At 42.0% G+C, this 24,137-nt stretch overlaps 1 protein-coding gene across 9 annotated transcripts in view; it reads left to right on the plus strand.

The window, feature by feature from the left end:
* The window catches only part of MBNL1 (muscleblind like splicing regulator 1), a 634,043-nt gene that overhangs the window by 350,534 nt on the left and 259,372 nt on the right, over positions 1 to 24,137 (plus strand). For all 9 annotated transcript variants that reach the window (XM_069618398.1, XM_069618400.1, XM_069618401.1 and 6 more), the window contains one exon: positions 11,028 to 11,198. In XM_069618398.1, coding sequence (XP_069474499.1) covers positions 11,028 to 11,198 — 171 coding nt within the window. The remainder of the gene's footprint in view (positions 1 to 11,027; positions 11,199 to 24,137) is intronic.

Raw genomic sequence — 24,137 nt, forward strand, 5'->3', positions numbered from 1 at the left:
AATAAATAAAAAATGCCCGAGAAAGGGCCAATGCAGATCAGTTTCCATCTTCAATGATGATCCTGGAGCGATGGAGAGTCTTTGTATGTGTTACGGGAAGGGGTGGGATAGAATAAAAGGTAAGTACTGTTTACAGAAGAGACAAGGGGAAAGAAGTGGAGTGCAAGGAAATAAGTCTTCAAAGAAGAACAAGGTATGGATGAGACAGAAAATGAGTGTACACCTTTGACCTGATGCTGTACCAAACGTGGCACGTTTAGACTGTATCATCATTAGTGCACTGAATAACTGCAGGAAAATACTGGAAACCTCACCAAAATCAGTAGTGGTGCAGACCAAACACACACACGCACACACACACTAGATGCAATATAAAAAGGTCTGTGAGTTTGGCCATTCTAAACTCTGGTCTCAGTGGAGCCTCTGCCGGGGAAACAGCAGTTGTCGACAAAGGACAGCAATGCAGGTACGCTTAAATCACAAATAGTGGTAACCCCTTACGGTCACAGAGTGACCACAGCAGCACCATTGCCTTTTGTAGCTTGACCCAAAATGAAAATACGGTATCCAGGTTTCCATACAGCTATTGGTGACTAAATTGATCTTGACGTTCTTCGGGCTGTTTCCTTTTTCATAACTTGAGGCATTATTTACCAGAACAAAATAATGAAGGTTGAGCTATTGTTTTGTTCAGAACATGTTGCTTTGGTCACCATCTACTTTTCCCAAATCGTAAATGCAGATGAGAAAAATGAGAGAACATCCATAGCACGTGTTCCTTGCAGAACACTCGTCCTGGGGGGTTATGAAATGCCTCTGACCAGCGATCCTATGTTAATACCTACTCGTTGCTGGTGATGGAAACTGAATGTCATGAAAGCCACTTGAAAGCTAACCAGATGCTTCACATTCATGCCACTGATACGTTGGCCCAGTAGCTCCACGCTCCTTCACCACAACTAGAAAACAACTCGGCCGATACAGTTTAAGTTCTCAGTCCGCCAAAGGAAATAGCAGTTCAGACCGGCCTTTGCGTACGTATATCAAGACTAGACTGTTTAAAAATTTGAAAAAAAGCATAACTCTGCCCTATTTTAAGGACACTCGGGCGGGTGGCGGAGCAAAGTCTGGGCTTTCAGCCTAAATGTTTCTAATGTGATTGCAGAAGGGAAACATCATATGATAGCCGTCTGCTCCCCCCCTCTCACTTTCACGTTCCTGCTTATTAAGGCACAGCTTTACCACGGCGGCCATTTTCATGACACATGCTATGTGGGTGTGTAATTCCCAGCTCCCTTCATTACATACCCATTTGGTTCGACAGCCCAGCAAATAATGTATGCTCAGAGGAAAAAGCATTTTCAAATGGAAATCAAAGCAGGGTTTTTTGTTTATATTTTTTAAAAAGGCCATTTACTAATTCTGTGTTCATACCTTGGACTAAATGAGGAAGAGGGTCTATCATTTTGTAAAGGTGAACATTCAGATAAAGGGTAAACAATTTCGAAGATATTGAAAGAAGGCACTGTTTATAACTGGACATTGTGAATGCTGCTGTTAATATTTTTAGGAATCTTTGATCCGACATCCATTGTCGAGCCAGTTCAAATTCATTTGTTGGCCCTTTCATGCACTTGAATATCCACTAATAACAAGTTTATATTTACCGAGTCATTGGAAACATGCTGCGTTAAATGGATTTAACAATGCCATGTAAATAAAACCATTTAACAAATGTACCGGCAGTCATGATAAATCTCACCTGCCAGTGTCAGATACCTGTGCCTCAGTGCCACAGCTAAAAGTTCCTAGAGTCAAGGGAAGCAGATGCGATGTCGCACACTTCTCTAATCATGCATCAATGCTCTGGAACTTACTTCCGCTCAGAATGAATATAGCGTTAAGCTGCACATTCTGGTGTAGGCTTGCGTGGTAATGGACGGATATTCCGAGCAAAGGTAGGCCAGAGTGAAGCAAGTGCCTCAGTGAGCACTTAGGGGCTCATTCAGTGGTGATCTGCTGAAATACCACCAAACGGAATTACCGTTACCACCACTTGGCCCCACAGATTTACCACCGGATTCGAGTGGCGGTAGGTGGTGTAAGTCCCCACAGGACTCCATGGGGATTTTGGCAGAGTTACCACTGGCTTTAATTCTGCCAATTTGGGCAGTTAGGTGGAGGATTACCTCAAGCATTTTGCCACAGGTCCTCTGACCACCAAAGTTGTAGTATGGTGGTGTGGTAATGCAGCATTAATGCAGTGGTAATGGAGTTATCACTGCATTACCACTGTTTTTTCCTGCATCACTGTACTCATAAGGAGCCCCTTAGTCTGTTAAGGCCCACACCTGCCCCATAACTCAGGGCTTATTGCTATTCACACACATTTTATTTTTCTGGGTGGCTAAAGTTTTTGTGGAGCAAAAAAAAGATCATCCTCTTCATGGATGAGTGTGCTGTGGTGCCAGACCAAGGTAATATTGCTGTCATGGAGACACAACAGGAGCTCGAGAGAGAGAAAACTTTATCACTACCCTTGGCAGCCTCTTGGGGAAAGGGAAAGAAGTGTAGCTACTGGCCAGCATGTAAGGAAGTGTAGGAAGGGGGGGTGAAGGAGTGTGTCGGCACACAGTGAGCAGCAATCACATGTCCTGGAATATAGGCTTCTACCAGGTGATTTAGCCTAGCATTCTGAGATGCTCATTGGCTGGCACCCCTGATGAAACTATTCCTACCTATATATTTACCATTTTGCATTATGAACCATGATTCTATTGGGCAAACATAAATTTAATCAATTCCCAAAAATATGTCATACGATTATTTACATAATCTTAAACAGGTATTGAAGGTTTTGGGATGCAAGTGCAATATTCCAGGTATGCAAAGAGATTTTGGCTGCGCAAAGCATATTAGCAGGTGGTCTAGTGCTGGCAGTTTTCTTTGGGCGCGGCAGAATGCGCTTGTATCCAGTTGTAGTTTGCTTTGACACATATTAGAAGGGCCATATAGCAATACAGAAAGAACAACAATGTATTCATTTTGCGGTGGCATAGGTTAAAGACGGGGCGATACAATGTTATGGTTCAAGAAATGTGCTAGCAGGTAGCTGACGGAGATAGGTAGGTGTGATAGATTGCCGTAAAGGCGAGGTCTATTTAGCAATAGTTCCACCATGTTGGATTTTAGGGCATGTTACAGGATGCAATTGTGAAAGTACGAGAAACAGGCCTAACGTGGAGCTGCGGCTTTGTCCAGTTGATCCAGAGATGAGACCCCCTTGCATCCCCCAGAGAGAAGTTATGCTGCCAAGACCAAAGGCAGACACGCTGTGCCGATAATAGTTGAGTGCAGCTGCAGAGCTCGGAGGAGCTGGGAAAGGAATGTTAGGTCCAGGGAGGAAGGGTGGGGATGCCCCTTTTGAAGGTTGAATTCATGTGAGCAGGGCATGGGGTTCTATTTTTACAAGCTCTTTTCTCCAGTTCACGGATGGTGACTTGTGTTTGAGGCCTTAAACACAGAATCCACTTACCCTCGGTCCCAGAAATGGTCACCTATTTGCACAACCTTTAAAGGGTACCTTTCGTGCGTTTAACAAAGTGGAAGGGCTGAACAGTATGACTCATTGTATAACTAACCTCTGCTTACTGCAGTCAGTCTTTACATAGCAGATAGTTAAGAAAATGGAACCATATTGGAATAGCCTTTCTTACTTCACGGAATGGGAGGACCTGTCCTTAATGTTATTTAACCTATTTTTGTTGGTGAAGCCAGGCGCTAAAACATGCCCTCTGCATGATCCAGTTTTTTTTTTAATGACTGACAGAGGAAGCCATGAACACATATCCGTTTTGTTTTTACTCGATGACTGACAAATGCGACCCAATTTTGAATATTACTAAAATAACAGGATTTGGAATGCAAAAAGGAATTAGCTTTGGGCTAAGAAAGATGCATATTATTATTATTTTCTAACAGAAGAGCATTCATCCTATTTGAACTACAGGCGCTGCACTCTAGGGATCAATAAATACGTGAAATTTAACCATAAGAGTGGTCCCCGGATAACATAATTTATGGGCACCGTTCCAAGAGAGATAAAGGGAAGATGTACTTGGACACTACCATGATTTGGGACATGAGGAGCAGAGGTGATTCCAATACCTTTATCCACAAGGGCAGGGAGCTGTCTGTGCATGCCACTGTGTCTGGTATAATGAGGACGCCCATTGTATTATCCAAGCAGAGTTGACCTTGCTGTTCACATTTTGATCATGCTCCAAGGGACGTTTGCACATCACGTGATGGTTCGGAATATTTACTCGGTAAAGAAATGTATTATGCCAACAATGTACCTGGTTGTCAATCAACTCCTGAGTTTTGTAGTGATGATGTAGTAGGTCATGCATGTAGGTGAATGTGTTTTAGATAATGTGTGTCCAATAGGGTAATGGACAATAGGGGCAATTAGATTTGTATATAGGCATTAGCCAATGGGGAGTGTGGGATCATGTTGCAATCTTTATTATGCATAGTTTTGTTAATGTGTGGTTTTCCACTTTCAAAGATGGAACTCCTTTGGGTGGTGCGAGCTCTGTCTTAGTTTGGTTCTACGGGACGTCTGATACTATTTGTAATTGTTTTTTTTTTTTTCGTTCAGGTTTTGGGTCATTCACCTACAAAGGTATTGCTAAACTCAGCCAGATTCCTCTCTGGCCCCAGCTGACCACTTTTGAAAATGAACACGAACATATCTACTGCCCATTTTATCCCTTTAGGGTCGCTTCTTTCCTCCAATTACATAGGGTAATATAGCCATGCATTGACATCCTTGCAGCATGAAAATACTCTGTACTGCCCATGCTGCATACTTCAAGAGGTGCTCTTAAAAACGGTATCCTTCAAAGTAGGGGTGCAAAGATATGCCAAGTGTAGGTTTTGTAGTGTGTTGAAATGGCAAATACAAACACTCTCCACTCACGGAAATGATGAAATCAGGCTTTTTTATATGGTGCTTCATGCCTTCTTCTTCACGCTTTTAAGCATTGAAATAATAGCGGTTCCTAATACAGACCTTGTTGAACACAGACGGATAAAAGGTGTATTAGCCAAACCTCAGACTGGATCTTACAAACTGTAGGCTGGTTCCAGCTTAGTGACCAAAGCTTAACCCTATGTCCACTGCAGAGCTAACTTTTTTTTTATTTGTGTGTTTTTATTCTCGGAAGCCATACTTTAAAATAGTATACATTGCAGTGTTATGTATGCATTGGAGTGCACTTTTCATTACCATTGACTAAAATAATGATGTACACATGAGGATTGTCAAAGAAAATGGAAGGATATGTATCACCTGCATTTTGCGCCTTAGATTATTCATACTTTTATCAACTGATCAATAGCGCTCGCCACAAAAGTGCATGTGTGATTTGCAAGCATTGATTTGAACAAAATGAGTTCAAATAAACCCAATTTTGAGAGTTTATCAGTTATTCACGTCATCCTTCTTTCTCATGAGATATTTTTATTTCATTTGTTTAAAATATCTTCCAATTCTGCTTTTATAAATGAGCAAACGATACCACTTATCACACAGACCCATTCCAACAAAGAGTACCAATGACATCAGTGAACATATTTTTCAATCTCATCCTAAACTCGATATACACAAAATGTGCTTTGCATGTTATTTTCCTTGGGGCCCAATTTGGGATGTCATTATTTTATTTATTTATGTATTGTGCACTTGTAAGGCACTTATACATCTAGTAAATAGTGTGTTTTCATTTAAGCTGATCTAAATGTTTAGCACAAAGACCTAGAGGATTGCCCTGTAGTCTGCATTAGGATTAACTTGATACATTTTATAAAACGCCTCCAAGGAACCCTTACCCCATATTCTCCACCAGGTGAATTTAGTGAGGACAGCAGCCTTCTCAAGTCTTACTAGACAGTGGAGGTCATTACGACCCAGGCGGTAAGTACACCAACTTTACCACCATGGTGTAAACTACGTTTACACCATGGTGGATGGTGGATTTACCGCCCCATTCCAAGGTGAGTGGGGCGGTAAATCCCCATTTCCCATTTACCCTTCCCCATTCCCATTTTTGCCCCATAGGGCATAATGGGAGTGGGGAAGTCGCTAATTACAGCACCGTAAATTACGGTGCCGTAATTAGCACCAAGGCGGTTTAGCGCCATGGATTTTAACACCTGCTAAAAGCAGCCGTTAAAATTGGAATCAGGCGTTAAGGGTTAACGACGGCGTTAACCCTTAACGCCTGGGTCGTAATGACCTCCAGTGTCTTGCCTCAGTACAAGGGTGCCCGTGTTGCCAGTCAGCTTCCCACAGAAGCAGAAGCAGTGCATAAAGGTAAAAACTGTTCTGTAGTGTAACTGTTAGTATATATATATGGAAAACAGGCTACCCCTCCCTTTCACACATGCAGGTATGCTGAACAACACTTCAACAGATTGCTAAATTATTCTGTATTTCTCATGTAGCAGATCACCACTTTTATTTAGGTAGTTTTCGGAATGATTTGACAAGGAGTTTGGACGCCGTGTACTGCTTCCCGAGTCCCGCAAATGCACACTGTGATACATAGAGATTTGCACAATAACCATCCTGTTTGTTGCTGGTTACCAGTCACTTGTACACAGCAGACACTCCTGTGGTGTACACTATAGCTGGTTATTAGTGTCCAAATAAGCTTTCCGCTTAGCTCCCACCAGCTAGCCGTCCATATTTCTGGGGCTTTCCCACTAGCTCCCACCAGCTAGCCGTCCATATGTTTGGGGCATAACTCATAACTTGTTCTCAGGTATTAATCTTCCCTGCTAAGGTCAATGCCAGCGCTGCACTACTGGAAATGCTTCTTTTGACACAGTATCAATGTATTGATCTGCTGATAAGACAGATATCTCTAGATATCCCATTTGAGGTGTGTATATCCCGTTCAGTACTGCAGGTTTCCTTTGCATTCTGACACGTGCACCTTTGATTTTCCAATTATATATGCAGGACTACAAGTCCCAGAATGCAAAGATAAAACTAAGGAATCGACAGCAAACACTTTCCTCTCACGGGACAGATTGAGATCTCTGCTTTATTAGCACTGTGATCTTAATATTGCAAAATTATAGAACTCAGCCTGCATTTAACCATTGTACAAAGGGAGACAACACTTTTCCTAAAAGTATATGATTTGTTCCAATGTAATCATTGCCATCAACGTGCCTTGTGTAATGTGGGAGAGGCTCCTCTAATTCTGTATTTCTGTGGAATGTGTGACTTGCAGTTCTATGTTAATATAAAAAAAAGTAACACAATAAGTGCCTGAGTACAAGTTAAAACCAAGCTGCATACAACTATCACAAATGGCACTGCACATGTTGGCTTGTGTTTGCCAAAAGCAGCCCCTGTCCCAACCACCCCTGAGTTGTTTAGCTAATAAAGAAGCAACATTGGCAAAGTCTGGCTATGCAAATTTAGGGGAAAATAATATCTTTTTATAACAAACACTAGACCATGCAACTCGCATCATGTACCTGGAGTGGGCTGTTCCCTGGCACAGTCAGTAAAGGATCATAGAGTATTAGTTGATTCAGACCTCTCCTTCACCTCATCAATTTATGGCATTTTCATAAGTACACACTTCTAAACTTCCTAAAAGTCTTAAAAATAACCTGATTTCCAGGAATTAACCAGGTTGGTGTTAAAATAAGTGGGTTTCTGTTTCTACATGAGCTAGTTTAAAAAAAAAAATGTCTGCATGTCTTATTTTCATTTTTTTGCAATATTTTCCACCATCATACTGTGAATGTGGACAGGAACAGATCAAAATACTTCGCTACTATTTTTAACGATGCACGAAAAGGGCATATTCAACCCTTTCCTGCATTACATTGTAAAAGGGCTGAGAAGGTGGGCAAAAGACATGCCCACTTTTTAACACTGCTTCGGCCTCTACATTGTGGCAACAATACTACTGCTCTGTCGGAAGGGCAGGGATGAATAGCGACTAAAGTGCCTAATCAGCCCCACACTTCTACTACACAACAGTGATCTCAATCATAAATATGAAACAAGGCGTAACATGAATAGTATACCTCCATCGCCTCTTAGGATAGCACCGTGTTCTGTAAGAGTCCAATACTTACTGATGTAACAAGAGTCCTTCTCCTTGGGATATCATCCCCACAGTGCTTTGTCTGCAGGGATTGAGGAGGGGCACAGACAGGAAGTTTGGAAGCCCCAGCTGTGGGTAAACCCATGTAGATTGATTTGGATGTAGCTCTGTTCAATGCAGTGAATACACAGGGGCCCTCACCAGGAAGATCGCAAGTAACCAAGCTGATAATACAATTACATCAGTTGCTTGTGGCTGCATAATTTTATAATCCCAGCAGTCATAACCAGACATGGTTTAACTTAAGATATTAACCTGACGTATGGGCTCATACAATTATATACATGTAAAACTGCTTGCTCACTTTCAACGTTATTCTCATTTGTATTACTCTGAAGCAACTGCAGGAATCTCAATAACTTGACTTCTAGACATGACAGCTAGAACTTCTTTGGTGAGCATCATGGACTTGAATGTTCCTTTCAATTTGTAGACTTCTACCACTTTGACACTTTCTAAAAGTGAAGCCCCATTTCAGCGAGACATGCTGCTGGCATGCACATTACTCACTCACAGTAGTAGATATAAAGGCGGTGTCTAGTATATGGTTGTTGGTAAGTTCAATAATGCACCTGATGGTTGGCAGGCACATCTTGGCACAGCCCCAATAAGGGCAGCTTGTCTGAAAGTCCGACTGGTTAGAAGATCTGACTTTCATGGCAGAATCCATTACTGGAGCTCCCAAAATGTTGTAAATCTGTCACAACCATGCATACATTTTCTTCCCTGCCTCGTGTTTAAGATCCTGTAAAGAGGGTTTACAATTTTTCCATCAATACATTCAGGGGGAAGAACTGGAGAATTTATTTGGAGGAATTCAACCTTATAAGGAGACGGACATTATGATATGTGGTAATCCTCAGGCATGCCATACGGCATGAATCTAAACGCCTCTAAATGCATAGTTGGGTGGACAGTGAAAACAGCCTAGTTCTATTGTTATACATACAATAACTAGAAAAGGTAGCTGTAATTGGAGATCAAGTGCGCTAAGGTCATATATGCAGCTCCTATACTGAAACATTTTACATAGGCTGCAAAACACTGTCCAAACAAAAAACATAACCAACATATTCTTAGTCACAAATTCACATTCTGAAAAATGGAATTCCAGAGACAGAGGAACATGCGCCTGTTACTTTAATAGTCAAAAGACTTCAAAAAAAATAATCAATGAACAATAATTCAACTCAGTCACTACCTCCCCGAAGATAAAATGTATCCAAGCGTTGCATGCCTATGGTAATATAACTAATGCAGAGGTCAAAACAATATCTCAAGAACCTAACTTTGTTAGCAAATGTTGTTACATTAACAGGTTATACCTTAACAAAGCATAATCTCCCAGTTTGTAAACTTAAACAGTACATCACCATTCATTATTTCACAATCAATTACTGGCTTGGAAAAATCTCCTATTCCGATTTGTAAACTCAACAAAAACTAACCAGCCTACACGTGTTTCACACCACTGCTAATCTGTAGTGAAGATTATAGGTGTGAGCTTCATGTGGGCTTAACTTTTTATACACAACATTTTACGTATTTAGTCTCCTTCTATATTGTATGATGGACAGCTATTCAAAACCGCTTTTATGTTGTACTTCCTCCACTTAGTATCTTATACACTAAATATGAGTGTATACATAGTAAATATGAATACATGTTTTTTGATTCTCACATATCTTTAAATGACATTATCCACTGAGAATTACACATTGTTTTCAAAAACGTTCCCTTCCCTTTTCTCTTATTTAAGCTCAAAATCTCCTTATTGCAAATCAATACACCATTTGTTGAAATGTTTAAACCATTGCTGCATGTTGCATTTTGCAATTATCCCATCGTAATCTTTCACTGTGAGCCACAGTAGTGGTGCACAGCTCTATATGTTATACTGTTATTGATTGGGTACTCCTAATAAAAGGAAACTAAATTCATACTGCTCTTAATTGCATTGCATTATATTTTCCTGAATTCCTACATATGGCCAATATTCATGTTGCCCTAACCTATTCTTATCATAATACTACATGTTTGTACATTAAATGTATGTAAAGGATGAAATCCCTGAAATTGCTTTAATGCAATACAATAGAAATGTGTGCCTTTACAATATGAGATGATGAGATGGCTTTATAAAAGTCCTTGAAAATGAGATACAATCCAAATGAGATGGTACTAGTGTGAATTGTGCAGGTTTAACTGTTAATAAAAAATGGTAACCACCTTGAGTGTCCACTTTTCTGGCAGTCCGGAAAGCCGGACCAACAACTAAGATTTGTGTGAGTATCACTGCAACTTGGAGGACCCACGTCCCCCACCACCCTCCGCCCCCGCAACCCCATGTCATCATGCAAGGTAAATGCATCCACCTCAACCTCTGTCAAAGGGAGCCCATGTATATATGACAATAGTAAAACGAAAACTCTAGTATTAGAACACACTGTGAAATTCAATCTGATTGGTTCTCAAATAATCAAGCCGTTTTTGTGCTTTTGTCTCAAATTTGCTTATATTCATACTTTTGCTCTGTTTAGGTTTTGCCTTTCAGATAGCTGAATTTGTTTCACTGCTATCAACAACATTTTATTTTGCTAATAAAAAAATAAAAATAATGTTCATTGTCAACCTGATGAGGTGGGACAGCTCAGGGGCAACACGTTTGTCTTGGAAGCAAGACAATGCAGCTCAGCACAGGTTTGAATACTGATTCTGTGCTTAGAAGCCGATCTCTGGTATTAAGCGCGTTATAGTATAATCTGTGTCAAGTCATAAAGAGTGTTTGCAATGAGATTATTTTAACATTGCCTATTATCATTCATTCAGGGTCGCTGCTCAAGGGAAAACTGCAAATATCTTCATCCACCGCCACACTTAAAAACGCAGCTGGAGATAAATGGACGGAATAACTTGATTCAGCAGAAGAACATGGCCATGCTGGCACAACAAATGCAGTTAGCAAATGCTATAATGCCTGGTACACAACTACAGCCTATGGTAAGCATGATACATTCACTTTTCTACAATAAGGTTGTGCAATACTGGTAGAAAACCTCCATTGAATAGATCACTGTCAAGCTGACTTCAAAAATCACTTAAACGTGATCACAAAAGCATAAAACACTATGTTATGGATGTTTCAATAGCTGTGTCTTCCAGTATAACTAAAATAATGCCTCCGTGCAAAACCAAATTGTAAAGAGGTTTTCTTTAAAAAGGTTTGAACTTGTAAACACATGATTTATAGTGTTCAAAATAATCAGCCTAAGTGTTTTTTATTTGTTTAAAACTGCATTTTTTTTGCTTCAGTTTTCACTTGTCTTATATTAAAATTACTTGATGACTGTTTGCTGAGAGCACTAAAAAACCCGTCCAAACTTCTGGCTGACTCTAAAGGTTCCTTGCCACTCCCCACTACGTTTTAAGAATCAGATTATCAAAACTGTTATTTTCAGGGAAAATGGCAATATTGTAATGGATCTATGTGTTTTTATTCAAAGGTATGTTTGCCATACCAGTTCTCATTGACATTAACGTGTCTAATTGTACACAAACCCTGTCTCATTGAAATTGTTGGTGTGTGTGGGAGGGGGGTTGTGTCAAGCATACACTATGAGAACATTCTCCCCAATCTTCACATAATCGTGTGTGCACACTGAATATTTTAATATTAAGGGAGTTTTGCTCCATTTTGGATCCTGTTTATTATTGGTGTATGTATATAAATCACATTTTTGACACCTTGCCGTACTGTGTAGTTTTGACCTCGGTGTCCGGACATTTCGTCGACGGAATTTGGTCGAAAACCAAATGGTCGAATTTTTTTTTTATTTATATACATATTTTTTTAGGGTTTACTTTAGGGAAAATAACAACAAAAAAAAAATGTGCCCATTTGTCTTTCGACCAAATGGTTTCGACGAAATGTCCTGTCGACCATTTTATTTCGACGAAATGTCCGGTAACCTTGACCTCCACTTAATATGCCGCTCCAAGTCTGACATAGCAGACTGTTGTGATCTGTGGACTTATTTGCAAGGGTATTGTATCGGTCAAAGGGGGACCATTTTCCTCTTCTAGTAATTCTTTAATTGGCTATTATCAAAAATGGGATAAGTATAAACATATTGCAAGTAAATGGATTAAAATATGTCATTGCCTTCACTCTATATATATATATTCTAAAATACAGTTACCATTTGTCATTTGCATGGAAATGTAACACTCTAGAATATTGACGATAACAGTACCTTAAAATGTAATGATTGTTGAAAGGATTGTAACACACCTACCTTTGAACTGCTCGGTCAAATAAAAATAACCAGAATAAGATTAAATAGGACATGTGCAACTATTTGATAACATTCCAACACTTCCGCTATGTTTCTTTTGCCCACCTGCAGAGTATGACTCCTCCACATCTGACCATTGCCACTTTTGTTGTATCATTCATCTCCATAAAAATGTATCTAAAATCCATGACCTTTGAATATTATTGTGTTAGATAACTTATATTGCTTTTCCTCACCTAGTCTCTTTTTTTAAACTGATAAATTAACACAAACGTTATCATCTTTCTTTCATCCTGGTTTTCTTTTCCTCTCCAATGTTCCTCAGATCTACATAACACCACTCTATTCATCTTACCATCTCCAACCAACCTGGACACACTCATTGGTTTGTCCTCCTGCTCCCTTTTCACTAAATTGGTTCCAAGACTGCATCACAGCAGATTTTGACGCATTCAATTGCAAAAATAGAACACATTTTCTCAATCATCCCTTTTCTCCATATTTTACTGTTCACATTAGATCACCTGAAACACCATTATGTTGTGAAGATTATTCTGTTACACCAAGGATGACTTATAGATTACTTTTTCTGACTTACTCTTTTGTTATTCAGAAAGGTCTCTGTTTTACAGACAGTGCTCCAGATTAGATTTGGAAGTGGGAGTATTTTACCCCTAATTTTTCAAGGTTGGGAGTAAAATGATTCTTTAGGAAGTTAAAATGTAGGTCCAATTCCCAATGAGAGTAAACATGTTTTAACTGAAAAACATTAATGTATTTCTTTGCACTTAGTTATTCATGCACATTAAAAGATATATGTTTACTTCTTCCAATCAGGCAGTTATAATAGTAGTTTATTCCTGTGGCACTACATGCACTGCCGGTTTAAACATATGCATGGAACTGTGAGGGTGAAAACAGGGGTGCACGATTCGACATGTCTTTTCCCTATTTTTTGTTGGGAGTATTTCTACTCCCTATATTTATTTTTTGGGAGTATATGACAATTTCTATGGAGTAAAAGTGGTCGATACACTCCTTATCTGTAGGGCTGCTTACAGAAATTGTGTTGCATGCTGTTAACTGGTAGTAACTTGCTGCCAAAACGTTCTGAAAAATGAATTAAGCCTGTTAGGATCAGCACAGATTTACCACACTACTCACTATCACATACTGAACATAATATACCAAAATACACTTACTTCCAAGAGATCTTTGTCAAGTCCAAAGGTTGCATTGTGTGAGTATGCACCTTGAGGAATGCATGGATTGCTGAACATTGTTTGCCACTGTTTCACCATCACTTCAACCTCCAGTTATATGCCTGGTGAACAGAAATGGAAACATACACTTTCCTTACGTTTTTGCATGCACTCATTACAGAAATGTAAAATAATGTCCCTTACACATAACAAAAGTTTGTTTTTCCCCACTTGTGCAAGGTATTCTCCTCAAATGCCAGTTATTTTTTAAACTTTGAACAAAGGTCTTATCTCACTCTTCATGGCACCTCCACCAGTCAGGTAAAAACATATTAACAGCTTATTTTGAAACACTATCCTGTCCTGCTGCTTGATTCCATTTTACTACCTACACCATTACTAATTTCTTATATATGCTTTTTATCCTCTTCTTCAACATCTTGTTCGTCATCAGTCGGCTTTCTTGCCAAAATATCAGCCACAACATTACGTTTACTCAGTATATATTGTACTCCATAGTCAGGTTCTTGCATGCTGGTGACCGATTGCATGATAAATAATGACACCCTATTTATTAATTCCTTCTTTTAAACATTAGAGGCCTTTGGCCTTCTATGATGACAAATATACCCCTACAGGAATATCTGAAATGCTTTAAATGCTCAAACAAACCTGTTGCTTCCTTTACAATAACATAGTTCCATCTCCATTGCAACCCCTGAAGTCTGGAAGGCTTGTAAGGATCCTTTGTCATTCAAATGGCATACAGAGTAGCAATATGTTTTTTCTTTCCTCCTTAAAGTTTGGCCCACAAGCATTGACTTCCACTTTGTCCCTCTTCCTCGTCCCAGTTATGAGGCATTCTGCATCACTAAATGCACCTCAATAAAAAAGGAAAATAAACTAGATGGCCTTTAGGCCTCTCCTCTCTGGGAAGACGTATAAGGGTAGGCCAACCCACCAATACCTGGAAAAATATTTTTCCTGTCCTGATTCAAGGTGGGTACCCTGTTGGTAAGTATTCTAGCAGTTTCTTTTTTCTTTCCCCTCTCTGTCGGTCCATACCTGTTTGCATAGTTGCTTGCATTGGCTAAACCTGTTCTCTGACATTCAGATTGTGCAGAAGCTCTGTGATTAAACTTGACCTAGCCCTGCTCAGAAAATGGTGGGCTGCAGGAACCATGTGGCCTGCTTTCTGATGGTTCTGCTAAGGGAGCCCAGTGACCTATTTTGTGTTAGTCTATCCCCACACCTCTGCTGAATACAGGCTGTTTCACTTCCCATGGACACTTACATTTGTGGAGCACCTGCTGGCTCCACCTATCAAGAGGGGATCTACTGCTTCCCTCTGGAACAGCCTTCCTGCCTCCCTGAAACTTGAGGAGAACCATCTCCGGTTCCGGAAGCAGCTCAAAACCTTCCTCTTCGCTTCTGCCTTCTCTCTCCCTCTCCCCTGCTAAACCTGCTTAACTCCCCACTGAAATTCTGCACTAAACCTGCATCTTGGCCACTCTCAGCGACCTCGGTCCAGGGCCCAGCCACTCTCCACTTGCACTGCCTCCCTGGCTCCCCCTGCACTTTGGGACTGTCACTGTATCCCTACAGCCCCCTTCCTAGCACTTGCTCTGCACTTACCTCGCACTTGCCACCAGCTGGCCCTTTTATTTATTATTTATTATTTTATTACGCTACTTACCGTGTACTGCACTTTCCCCCCCACCTCCCCCCCTGCACTTTCTCCTTTTCCCCTTACCTCTGCACTTGCCCGATCTGAATGACACCTGGCCTAGTAGGATCGTTTGTCTGTCTTCCCCTTGGTTCCCTCCCTCCCTGCCTCGTCGCGCCTTGAAACACTTGTGTATAGGCGCGTTACAAATACCATATCATATCATATATCATATCATAACAAAGATAATGATTGGTTTTCAATGGTGGTGGCTCCAGCACATGAAGTGGTTGACTGCTTATCTCTCGTTCCTGGCCTGAATTATAAGCTCTTTTCAGGGTAATGAATAGGTAGAAGCTGGCATTCCAGTTTCTGCTCCAGAAGAGGGCACAAGAGTAGGGATTGTAGGAGAACAAGGAGAAGGGCCCGCCAGATGAAGAGTCCAATTCCTCCTTTCAGTGCCCATGGAGTTCCCTATTTCCTCAGTGTCTCCAATGCCCTCTTCTTCCCTACTGCACACGCTTCAGTCTCTATTGACCTATCTACCAGGTAGTTAAAGGCACATATTTCCACGATAGTAAATCCAGATTTTAATGCCAGACATGCTCTTCTTTAACCACTCCCACTGCTGCTGCCCCTTTTCCCACAGATGTAAAGCCACAAGTGCTCTTGGGGCCCCCAAGTGGGATATGATGAGCGTGTTTCTTAAAATGGAGATTGTGGACAAAGTCACTTCTCATCTAATGATGTTGCTACCCTGCGATTAGGGGAGGTAGAGCAGGAAGCCTTCAGTCATTACTTCACCACTCCCCATACAGGTTGGCTCTTCTTGCAGAGCATGGGGAACATCATTAACAGGGCGTTTAAGAAGCCTGAAGAGGAAGGCATCTTTTGGGCTATTCCCGGTACAGGGTTTTGGTGCCAAATTTTCCAATACTTTCAAAATGTGTTCCCTGACTCTGTGTTTTGTAGGACATATTTCTGTGGCCACTAAGGGTGCTGCTCACTCGTGTGAACAAGAGAATCATTGGTCCCGTCAAAGTAGGCTACTGTGCTGACAGTTTTGCTCGTAGATCAACCACATAATTGGGGTTCACAACCCAATCCCTCTTGGTGGAGGGAGGGATCAGACTCGGAAGGATCAGACTCTGCTGGCATTTTGGATATCTGGCAAGATCTCTTCTGGCTCATCAATCTCAAGAATGTTTCAGAGGTCACTGCAAGATGATACTTCAGGTTGAAAGTTTGGAAGAGTCCCAAGATTTGGGAAGTGGTTAAAGAGGCGAAGGATGGGAACAAGCTGTCCACTGCCATCAGACATAAGCCCTCACCCCCTGTAGAGGTGTCGACAGCTACTAGTCCATATGTTCAATGCAACCATCCAGAAGCCTCAATGCCAGGGGAGAAATGCCTTCAAGTGGCTGGTAGCCAGGAAGAAAACCACCTCGGCACTTATGCTTTTCTTAATTCTGGAAGCACCTGCTTCTTCCACATGCAAATATCTGGAAATTGAGGTTTGGGGCGGGGCATGTACAAGACTTCTACACCCATCTGGAACAAGGCGGTATCTGACGCCTACATCTGGGATATAGCATTGGCTGTTTAATTCATACAGGTTTCCTCCGCAACCACAGTTTAATGCTGGGTTGTTAACCCTTAGATTAGAGATCCAAAGAAGTGAACAGCCGTGCAGGAAGGAACCCAGGAGTGGAATTCCAAGGGAGCTGTAGTCCCAGTTCCCCAGCAGCAACAGGAGATGGGTATTATTCTATTCTCTTACTGGTAAGGAAGCCATCAGGAGCATGGAGACCCATAATAGATGTAAAGAGAGTGAATGTGTTTGTGAAGATTCTCAGGCCCATCATCCTGATGGTTTGTTTAATTTAATTTAGATTATTTTGAATGCACATACACACATTCATAAAAAACTTACAATTAGCAATCACATAAAAAAATACAATGGATCTATTATTTCACTACTAAATAGAGGAAAATAAGATGAAAGGAGACAATCAAGCAATGATTAAAATGTACAAAGAGATGGTTTATTCTTATCATTAGTATCTTTGCTATGAAATATCTTCATGATCATCGTTCTCAGCACATTTTAATAATGTATTTCTTATATGCAAGGCCATTCTTAAATATGCTTTGAGTGCCCATGATATTGTATTTCCTTTAATAGGAGGTGCATAAAAGCTGGTAAACAATTTACTATATTCCTTTCTTTTAAACTAGGTATGTATAGTGTAGTAAGCTGGGAAGAAAATTAATATATGCATTTGTTTCTCTATTTCATGAGAGCGTAGTGGATAAATAACATTCTCTGGTCCCAGCTTTGCAATATCCCTCCTACAGAATGTATATGTAAAATATGAAATCATTGGGCCTCATTATAACTGTGGTGGTAAGGCAACAACGACGCCGGTAGTGCTACCGGCGCCATTGTTACCTTGCCGCCACATTACGAGTTCTGCTCGCGTTTGCCGCTCTGCACGCCTGGTCAAACAAGGCGTGCAGAGCGGCACCCGCGAGCAGAACAGGATGGTAGCAACGGTACCGTTATGAACGGTAGCACTGCTACCACCCTTCCTCATTTCCATTGAGCCCTATGGGGGCTCAAATGGGAAAGGGGACATACCAGCACCGGGTCCGCGCAAGGGAAATTACCGGGCCCGCAAAGGTTGGAATGGCCCAGTTATTCCCCTTTCGCGGGACCCGGTATCGGACCCGAGTTTGGCAGTAGCCATGCCCATTTTAAGGACATGGCTACCTCCAAATTCGTAATGACGCCCATTGTCTAGTTAACTGATATCACTCATTAAAAGATAAACACCAGGATAGATAAGCTGTGGGAGTATCAGGAAGGGTATCTTTGAGTGTGTCAGTATTGCCTGTTTCAGGGATGCCTTTGTATTTACCCATGTGTCAAACTGCTGGTGTTCAAATAATTCTATCTTCTAGATGTGGCATACCGAATTTCCTATGAGCTGGAAAATGTGGGGCACTACCTATTAAAACAAGAACGTGATGACATTTCTTGACATTTATTTTGTAGGGAATTTACACAGTATGGGAGCCTCTCTACTGAGGATGAACGTGGTTTACAGAATCTGTTCTATGTGGTGTACCCCATTCAGGATGGTTTACAACCACTTTTTAACTTACTGCACAGGGTGAGACTGTTGACTGCACATAGCTCCTTTTCCATTGAGCACACCAGAGTTACTTAAAATTGGGCGTGTAATACCCCAAGCCTGATCTTCATGGTCATCAATCCATTAGTCCAAGAGGTCTCCATATAGTTTCACTGGTCAGTTTGGATATTAGAAATGTATGAAATACAACAGATTCTGGGTAGCTGTGAGAGTACACATGGATAGACTATTTTAGGAATCTAGATTGAACAATTCCCAGTCAATATTAAGGGATGTAGAAATATATGTTTCTACTCTTCCAGAATGTCTTCCCCTTTTGTTGTAGTGGCTTTAATTTAATATCATGTCGTATATAAAGCACCCTTCAAGAGAGGGAGCCTGTAATGCCCATGTCTCCTGAAACAACAATAGGTCAAACTCAAAGATAAAGTCTACAATCTTTATTGTTATTTTTGGTTTTAATCCCACCACATTCAATGAAAGACATTTCAATTAATTGGGATTTTGAGATGTTTCTTCCTCCTAAATATAATCTAAATTGGTTTTATTAAAATCTTGGGTATTTTCCTTAGGCATACGCTGCCTCAAAATTTGATTTTCAGTGACCTGTTCTCATATTCTGTGTGGGAGTTTAACCTCCAATCTCTGTAGTTGTGAGCCGTTACCACATGCATCATTCTTCCCCGTCTTCAATAGATATTACATTTTTACCTGCACCCATCTCTATGTTTAATGTTTGTAAGGGAGGCATGGTATCACAAGAATGATACTGACACAAGAGTTACAAGTCTCAAAACCTTTATTAAATTCTTGGGGTTTGGAAAATCTCCTACTTTGCCCTAGAGCTATGATGGGAGTAGTCTCTACCATCAGGAAATAACCAAAACGCAGTCCTAGTCAGTCTTTGTCAAATCAAAATGGCCTATACTAACAAAACCTAATGCCTGCCCTATCTCCTATACAGAATGTGTGAAAAGGAGAATGTGTATGCAAAGGAAAGTCAGTGTTACAACATAATGGATCATGGTAACTGAGTGTCATGGGGCCAGTCCTTCATCATTTCCAGGGTCCCATTGGACCCAGTCCTGGTGCCTCTGGCGCCAGGCTCATGTTAAAGTGTGCTCTGCACACTCTAGGCCTAGGGCGTGTGCAACTGGGCCGGGCGTGGCCCAAGGAACAGAACTGGAAGGCATGTGCTACAGGCCCAAAGAAGGACAAGGTGGAGTTTGCAAGGCGGAGCTATGGGAGGGGCCTGAACCATCCTATTTAAGGCTAGCTCATCCACGTGCCCTCACTTCGCGTTATTCTGTTTCCAAGCAGCGTAACGCTCTCTGCTGTGCCTACCTGTGCCTCGCTGGATTACAGCCTCATCTTCGAGATTTCCTGGGAACGCTTCTTACCAGCAGTCTTACGCCACATCTCAGCAAGCGGCTTCTCTCCGGCTACTCCATCGCTGCGGACACATCTTACCTGCTGCCATTTGTCCCATCGCTACCAGCCTCTACATCACTGAGCACGCATCTTATCTGCTACCAGCCTCCACATCGCTCAGCACGCCTCTTACCTGTAGCCAGCCGCTACATCGCTGAGCACGCATCTTACCAGTCGCCAGCTGCTGCATCGCTGAGCACGCATCTTACCTGTCGTCAGCCGCTACATCGCTGAGCACGCATCTTACCTGTCGTCAGCCGCCACATCGCTAGCGCTTCAGCTGCTGCTTCGCTGAAAGTGCCTCTTACCTGCAACTCGTTCATGTCTGTGCTGAACTCTTCTTCTTACCTCCATTCCATTACAGCCTGAGTCGAGTCTTCTTCTGAGTCAACATTCCACCACGATCGGAGCCGGAGACGCCCTCTTGCCATCACAAATCTTCATTGAAGGCCCAGACACTATTCTTCATCGTCAGCCTGCACCTACGAGGGAAAAGAACAAACACGTTAGAACTTATACGCCCTTACACGGCCGTATATATACATGAGACATTGCAAGAATTACCGCTAGACGGAATACAGTCATTCCGACCGAACTATTATCATACTAAAGACTTACCTTTAGTCGCAGCCGGTCTGGATCAACCTTCCCACGGGCCAGTGAAGTTAACTCGGTCCGTTCTACGCGCCCCTGCTAGGAAAGGCAGGACGGCTAGCTCAACATTACAAAACTACAGGTGACCGTCTACAGGAAAGTGCTTGCCCACCATATTCTGGCACGAAAGGGCTGGGGGAAGTCACAGGGTCCCCACTCCGTTCTCATTGCCTCTCCTCTTCACACAGGGGCAACATCCAACTCCTGAGCCACAGGTCCAACCACTCTTGGTGGGGGAAGGTGATTTTGAGGAGCCAGACCAAAGGAGGGCTCCACCGTGCCCCAATGCCCCCGCGGAAACCAGATGAGTGTTACACTGAGTCAGCTCTCCTCCCCATGCTAGACAGCATGCAGTAAGGCGGCCCCCGTAAAAAGGATGACACACATTGTCTAAAAAATAAAGGCAGTTCAAAACATTGGTCGAGCCCTGCTTGGCCTTCCATGTAAAAATCACTTATTCAAGCTTTTCAAAGGCTCTTTCACAGTTCAACAAAAGTTCAAGCAGGTCTCCATTGGTCGGGCTCGGACCTCTCAAGGCATCAATAGTTCCCGTAGGTCTCTCTCAGCCGGGCTCAGACCTTTCAACCAAAAAGTACCTGATTCAACATAGATCTCCCTCAGCAGGGCTCGCACCTTGCAGTCACAGCCCTTCCAGTGGGTTCCTTTCCCCAAGCTTTATTCACATTTGTTAGAGGTTCCCTTCCCCTAACTTATTTCATATTCCAGGTCTCCCTCAGTCGGGCTTAGACCTTTCTCTGATGTCAAAGACTTTTGAATGTGCAAGGCTTTTACTATAGACATCAACAGGACCACTTCGACTTGGTCTTGGTAGTTCCATACCACAAGCACAAAAGTTCACTTCCCCTTTCGCCGGGGTTAATCTTGACCATTGCGCATTTCAGAGTTTGTTCACTTTGCAGCTTTATAACAAGACATTAAACATTTTGCAGAGATATTCAAGTGGCTACTTCCTTTCGACGGACCACTCTGTATCACTGCTTTCACAGTTATCGGCAACTTAAAAGTTCATCACTGATTTGCTTTCTTTCACGTCTCATCAGCATGTGAGCAACCTTCAATTGTGAGATACATTGTTGCAGCTTAAATCTTTCCTTGACAAAAACCAGCCTTTCATTTCCTTCACTAACTACCGGTTATGTGCGTTCCATTCTTGACTCTGCAGCTTTGATTCACGAGTCAACGTTGATACCACAGGGTTGGACTCGCCTCCCCGACTCTGTTGTTCACCCGGGAGGGTCGCTGGCATCCTTGAAACACAATGCAGTCTTTTTCTTGTCTGCGATTTGGCTTTCGCCACTTCTCCTTCATAGCTTCTCGGAGGCAACAACCTCTTGCACGGAACTTCAAGGTTTCTCTACCCTTTGTTCTAGGCCCTCGATTGGTCGTCCTGCTACAGTGGGTTCGCCTTCGCCCAGGAATATCTGCTCCTTCTCGTCTTTCACCTTGCTCAAAGTGTGTCTCTATGTTCCACCTTTTATCCGTGTGTGGGGAGCTAATGGTTATCAGATGTATGTGATTAAAGTCAAGTGCCTGAATTTGCCTGACCTGATTAGCGGGACATGTCCAATGAGATATGTAAGTGTTAGCCTTTTTACCATCAGTCGCCCTATTCCTCGGCCCAGTGTTTGTATAGAAAGGTGGTAGAAGTTGGGACATTAGAGAATCCTAAAAAATAGGATGGGGTATGGGCACAGGAAAAGGGGGAATACTGTGTCTCACCATCAGTTGCCTCACCCCACTCCCTGAAGCCCCCCCCCCCACCCAGGTGATCCTCCCACACTGGTCCACTACCAGGGCCTGGATGCAAAGGCAACGGGTTGTTCCATGGCCTCCTCAGAGAGAGATCCCTGTGGTCTGGTAAGTTAGACACCCTTTGGTTTCTCACAGGTTATAGAATCTTAGTTTGATGTTGAATTGGTGTTACTGTCTATGTTACTGCCGTACATCTAATCAATTGATTTCTTCAACATGTAAAGTAGTTCACACCAATTAGAGGCTATGAGTGAAGACTTCCAAATGCATTTCTCTTTTTGGCCTAGCCTTTGCTTGGCTCTTTCCATGGTTCCCTTGATCCATTTGTAGAGTAATCATGGGGATTTCCCATGCCTTGTTGGACATGCATTTTGATATGATGATTGAGGATAGTTTCCTGAGTAGGGTGATAAAAAAAGAAGAGGCTGAAAAGTTATTCCATTGGCTTTATCCCAGATGAGGTTTGAAATTAAAAGTCGGATAAACAACCCTCACTATACAAATGTCAATTTGACACAACCGTTGCTGATGCTTATGTTTAACACAGCACACCCAACAGGCCTTCAAAACCAGGATTTATCAGAGACCTTATTAATCTTGTTGATATAAAAGTTCCATTTATTTATTAATTTTAAAGTACTTTCCATATCCCTTAATTTTATTGGCAGAACTGCTGTGAGGACTAAAATTAGGGGTAATATCTGGTTGGGGCAGGGGGCAAATGTAGTACATGAGATGCCTGATTCAGGTTTTGTTCAGGTGAAATCTCCTGTTGGTCCAGTTCAGTTAACAGAACTCTGTGATATAGATTGTTATCAGTTTGGAGACCTATGTTATTCCCTTTCATTTCCCCTTTGGGATTGCCTTTGCTTCTCCATTAATTCCTGATTGTCTGGATCAGATTTTTCTGATGGCTATGATCTCTGTAGGATAACCCTCCCTGCCACCTGTCCGATATTTGTCCTAGGCAGCTTTCTCACATTAGTCAAATTGGAGGATGCGTATTTCTGTGTCCCTGATGATTCAGTTCACTGACAAATTCTCTGTTTTACAGTGGAATGAATCCAGTTCTTGTTTCAGGTGCTCTAGTTTGTGCTGAATTTGGCTCCCAGGGTCTTCTTCAAGGTCTTGCCCTCTCTTATGGGAATTTGCCAAAAGAAAGGAATAGGTTTATAACTTCACCTGGATGATTGGCTTGTTCCATCCAAACATCAGTCCACACCGGACTCTGCTTTGGTCTCTTCCACTCTTCCATAATTTGGCTGGATCCTGAACATCCATACACCTTCCTTTATTCCAAGCCAGATACTGTAGTTTGTGGGAGGTCTTTTCAACACAGACAAGGGTACAGTGTAATTCTCGCCTGCCAAAACATGCAATCTGAGAATGACACTCTCCTTACTCCGGTGCACCAAAGGAGCTCCTGAAATCCATTGACTGACTGTTCAGAAGGATCTGGGTGCTGATTTTTCTGTTGTTCTCTGGCTGAGGTCCCACTTCAAGCTCTTGATATGCCATATCCTATCTCAGTTTGAAGCCTTCTCCCACAACTTCACCCAATGGGCTCCCATGAGAGTGAACCTCTGCATAAGGATGGAATGGTGGATGCTAACTTCAGTCTTATTTCAGACTTCCTTCTGGCTCCTCTGATCAACTCATCCTCATGATCGTCACCAGCCCAGATGGTTGGGAGCCAGAGCCACCCTGGATCACTACTCAATACCAGCTTCAGCCATCACCAGTCAACTGAAGAGTGCTAT

The sequence above is a fragment of the Ambystoma mexicanum genome, chromosome 10 (genome assembly GCF_040938575.1).
Source record: "Ambystoma mexicanum isolate Mex_15411 chromosome 10, UKY_AmexF1_1, whole genome shotgun sequence".
Lineage (NCBI taxonomy): Eukaryota > Metazoa > Chordata > Amphibia > Caudata > Ambystomatidae > Ambystoma > Ambystoma mexicanum.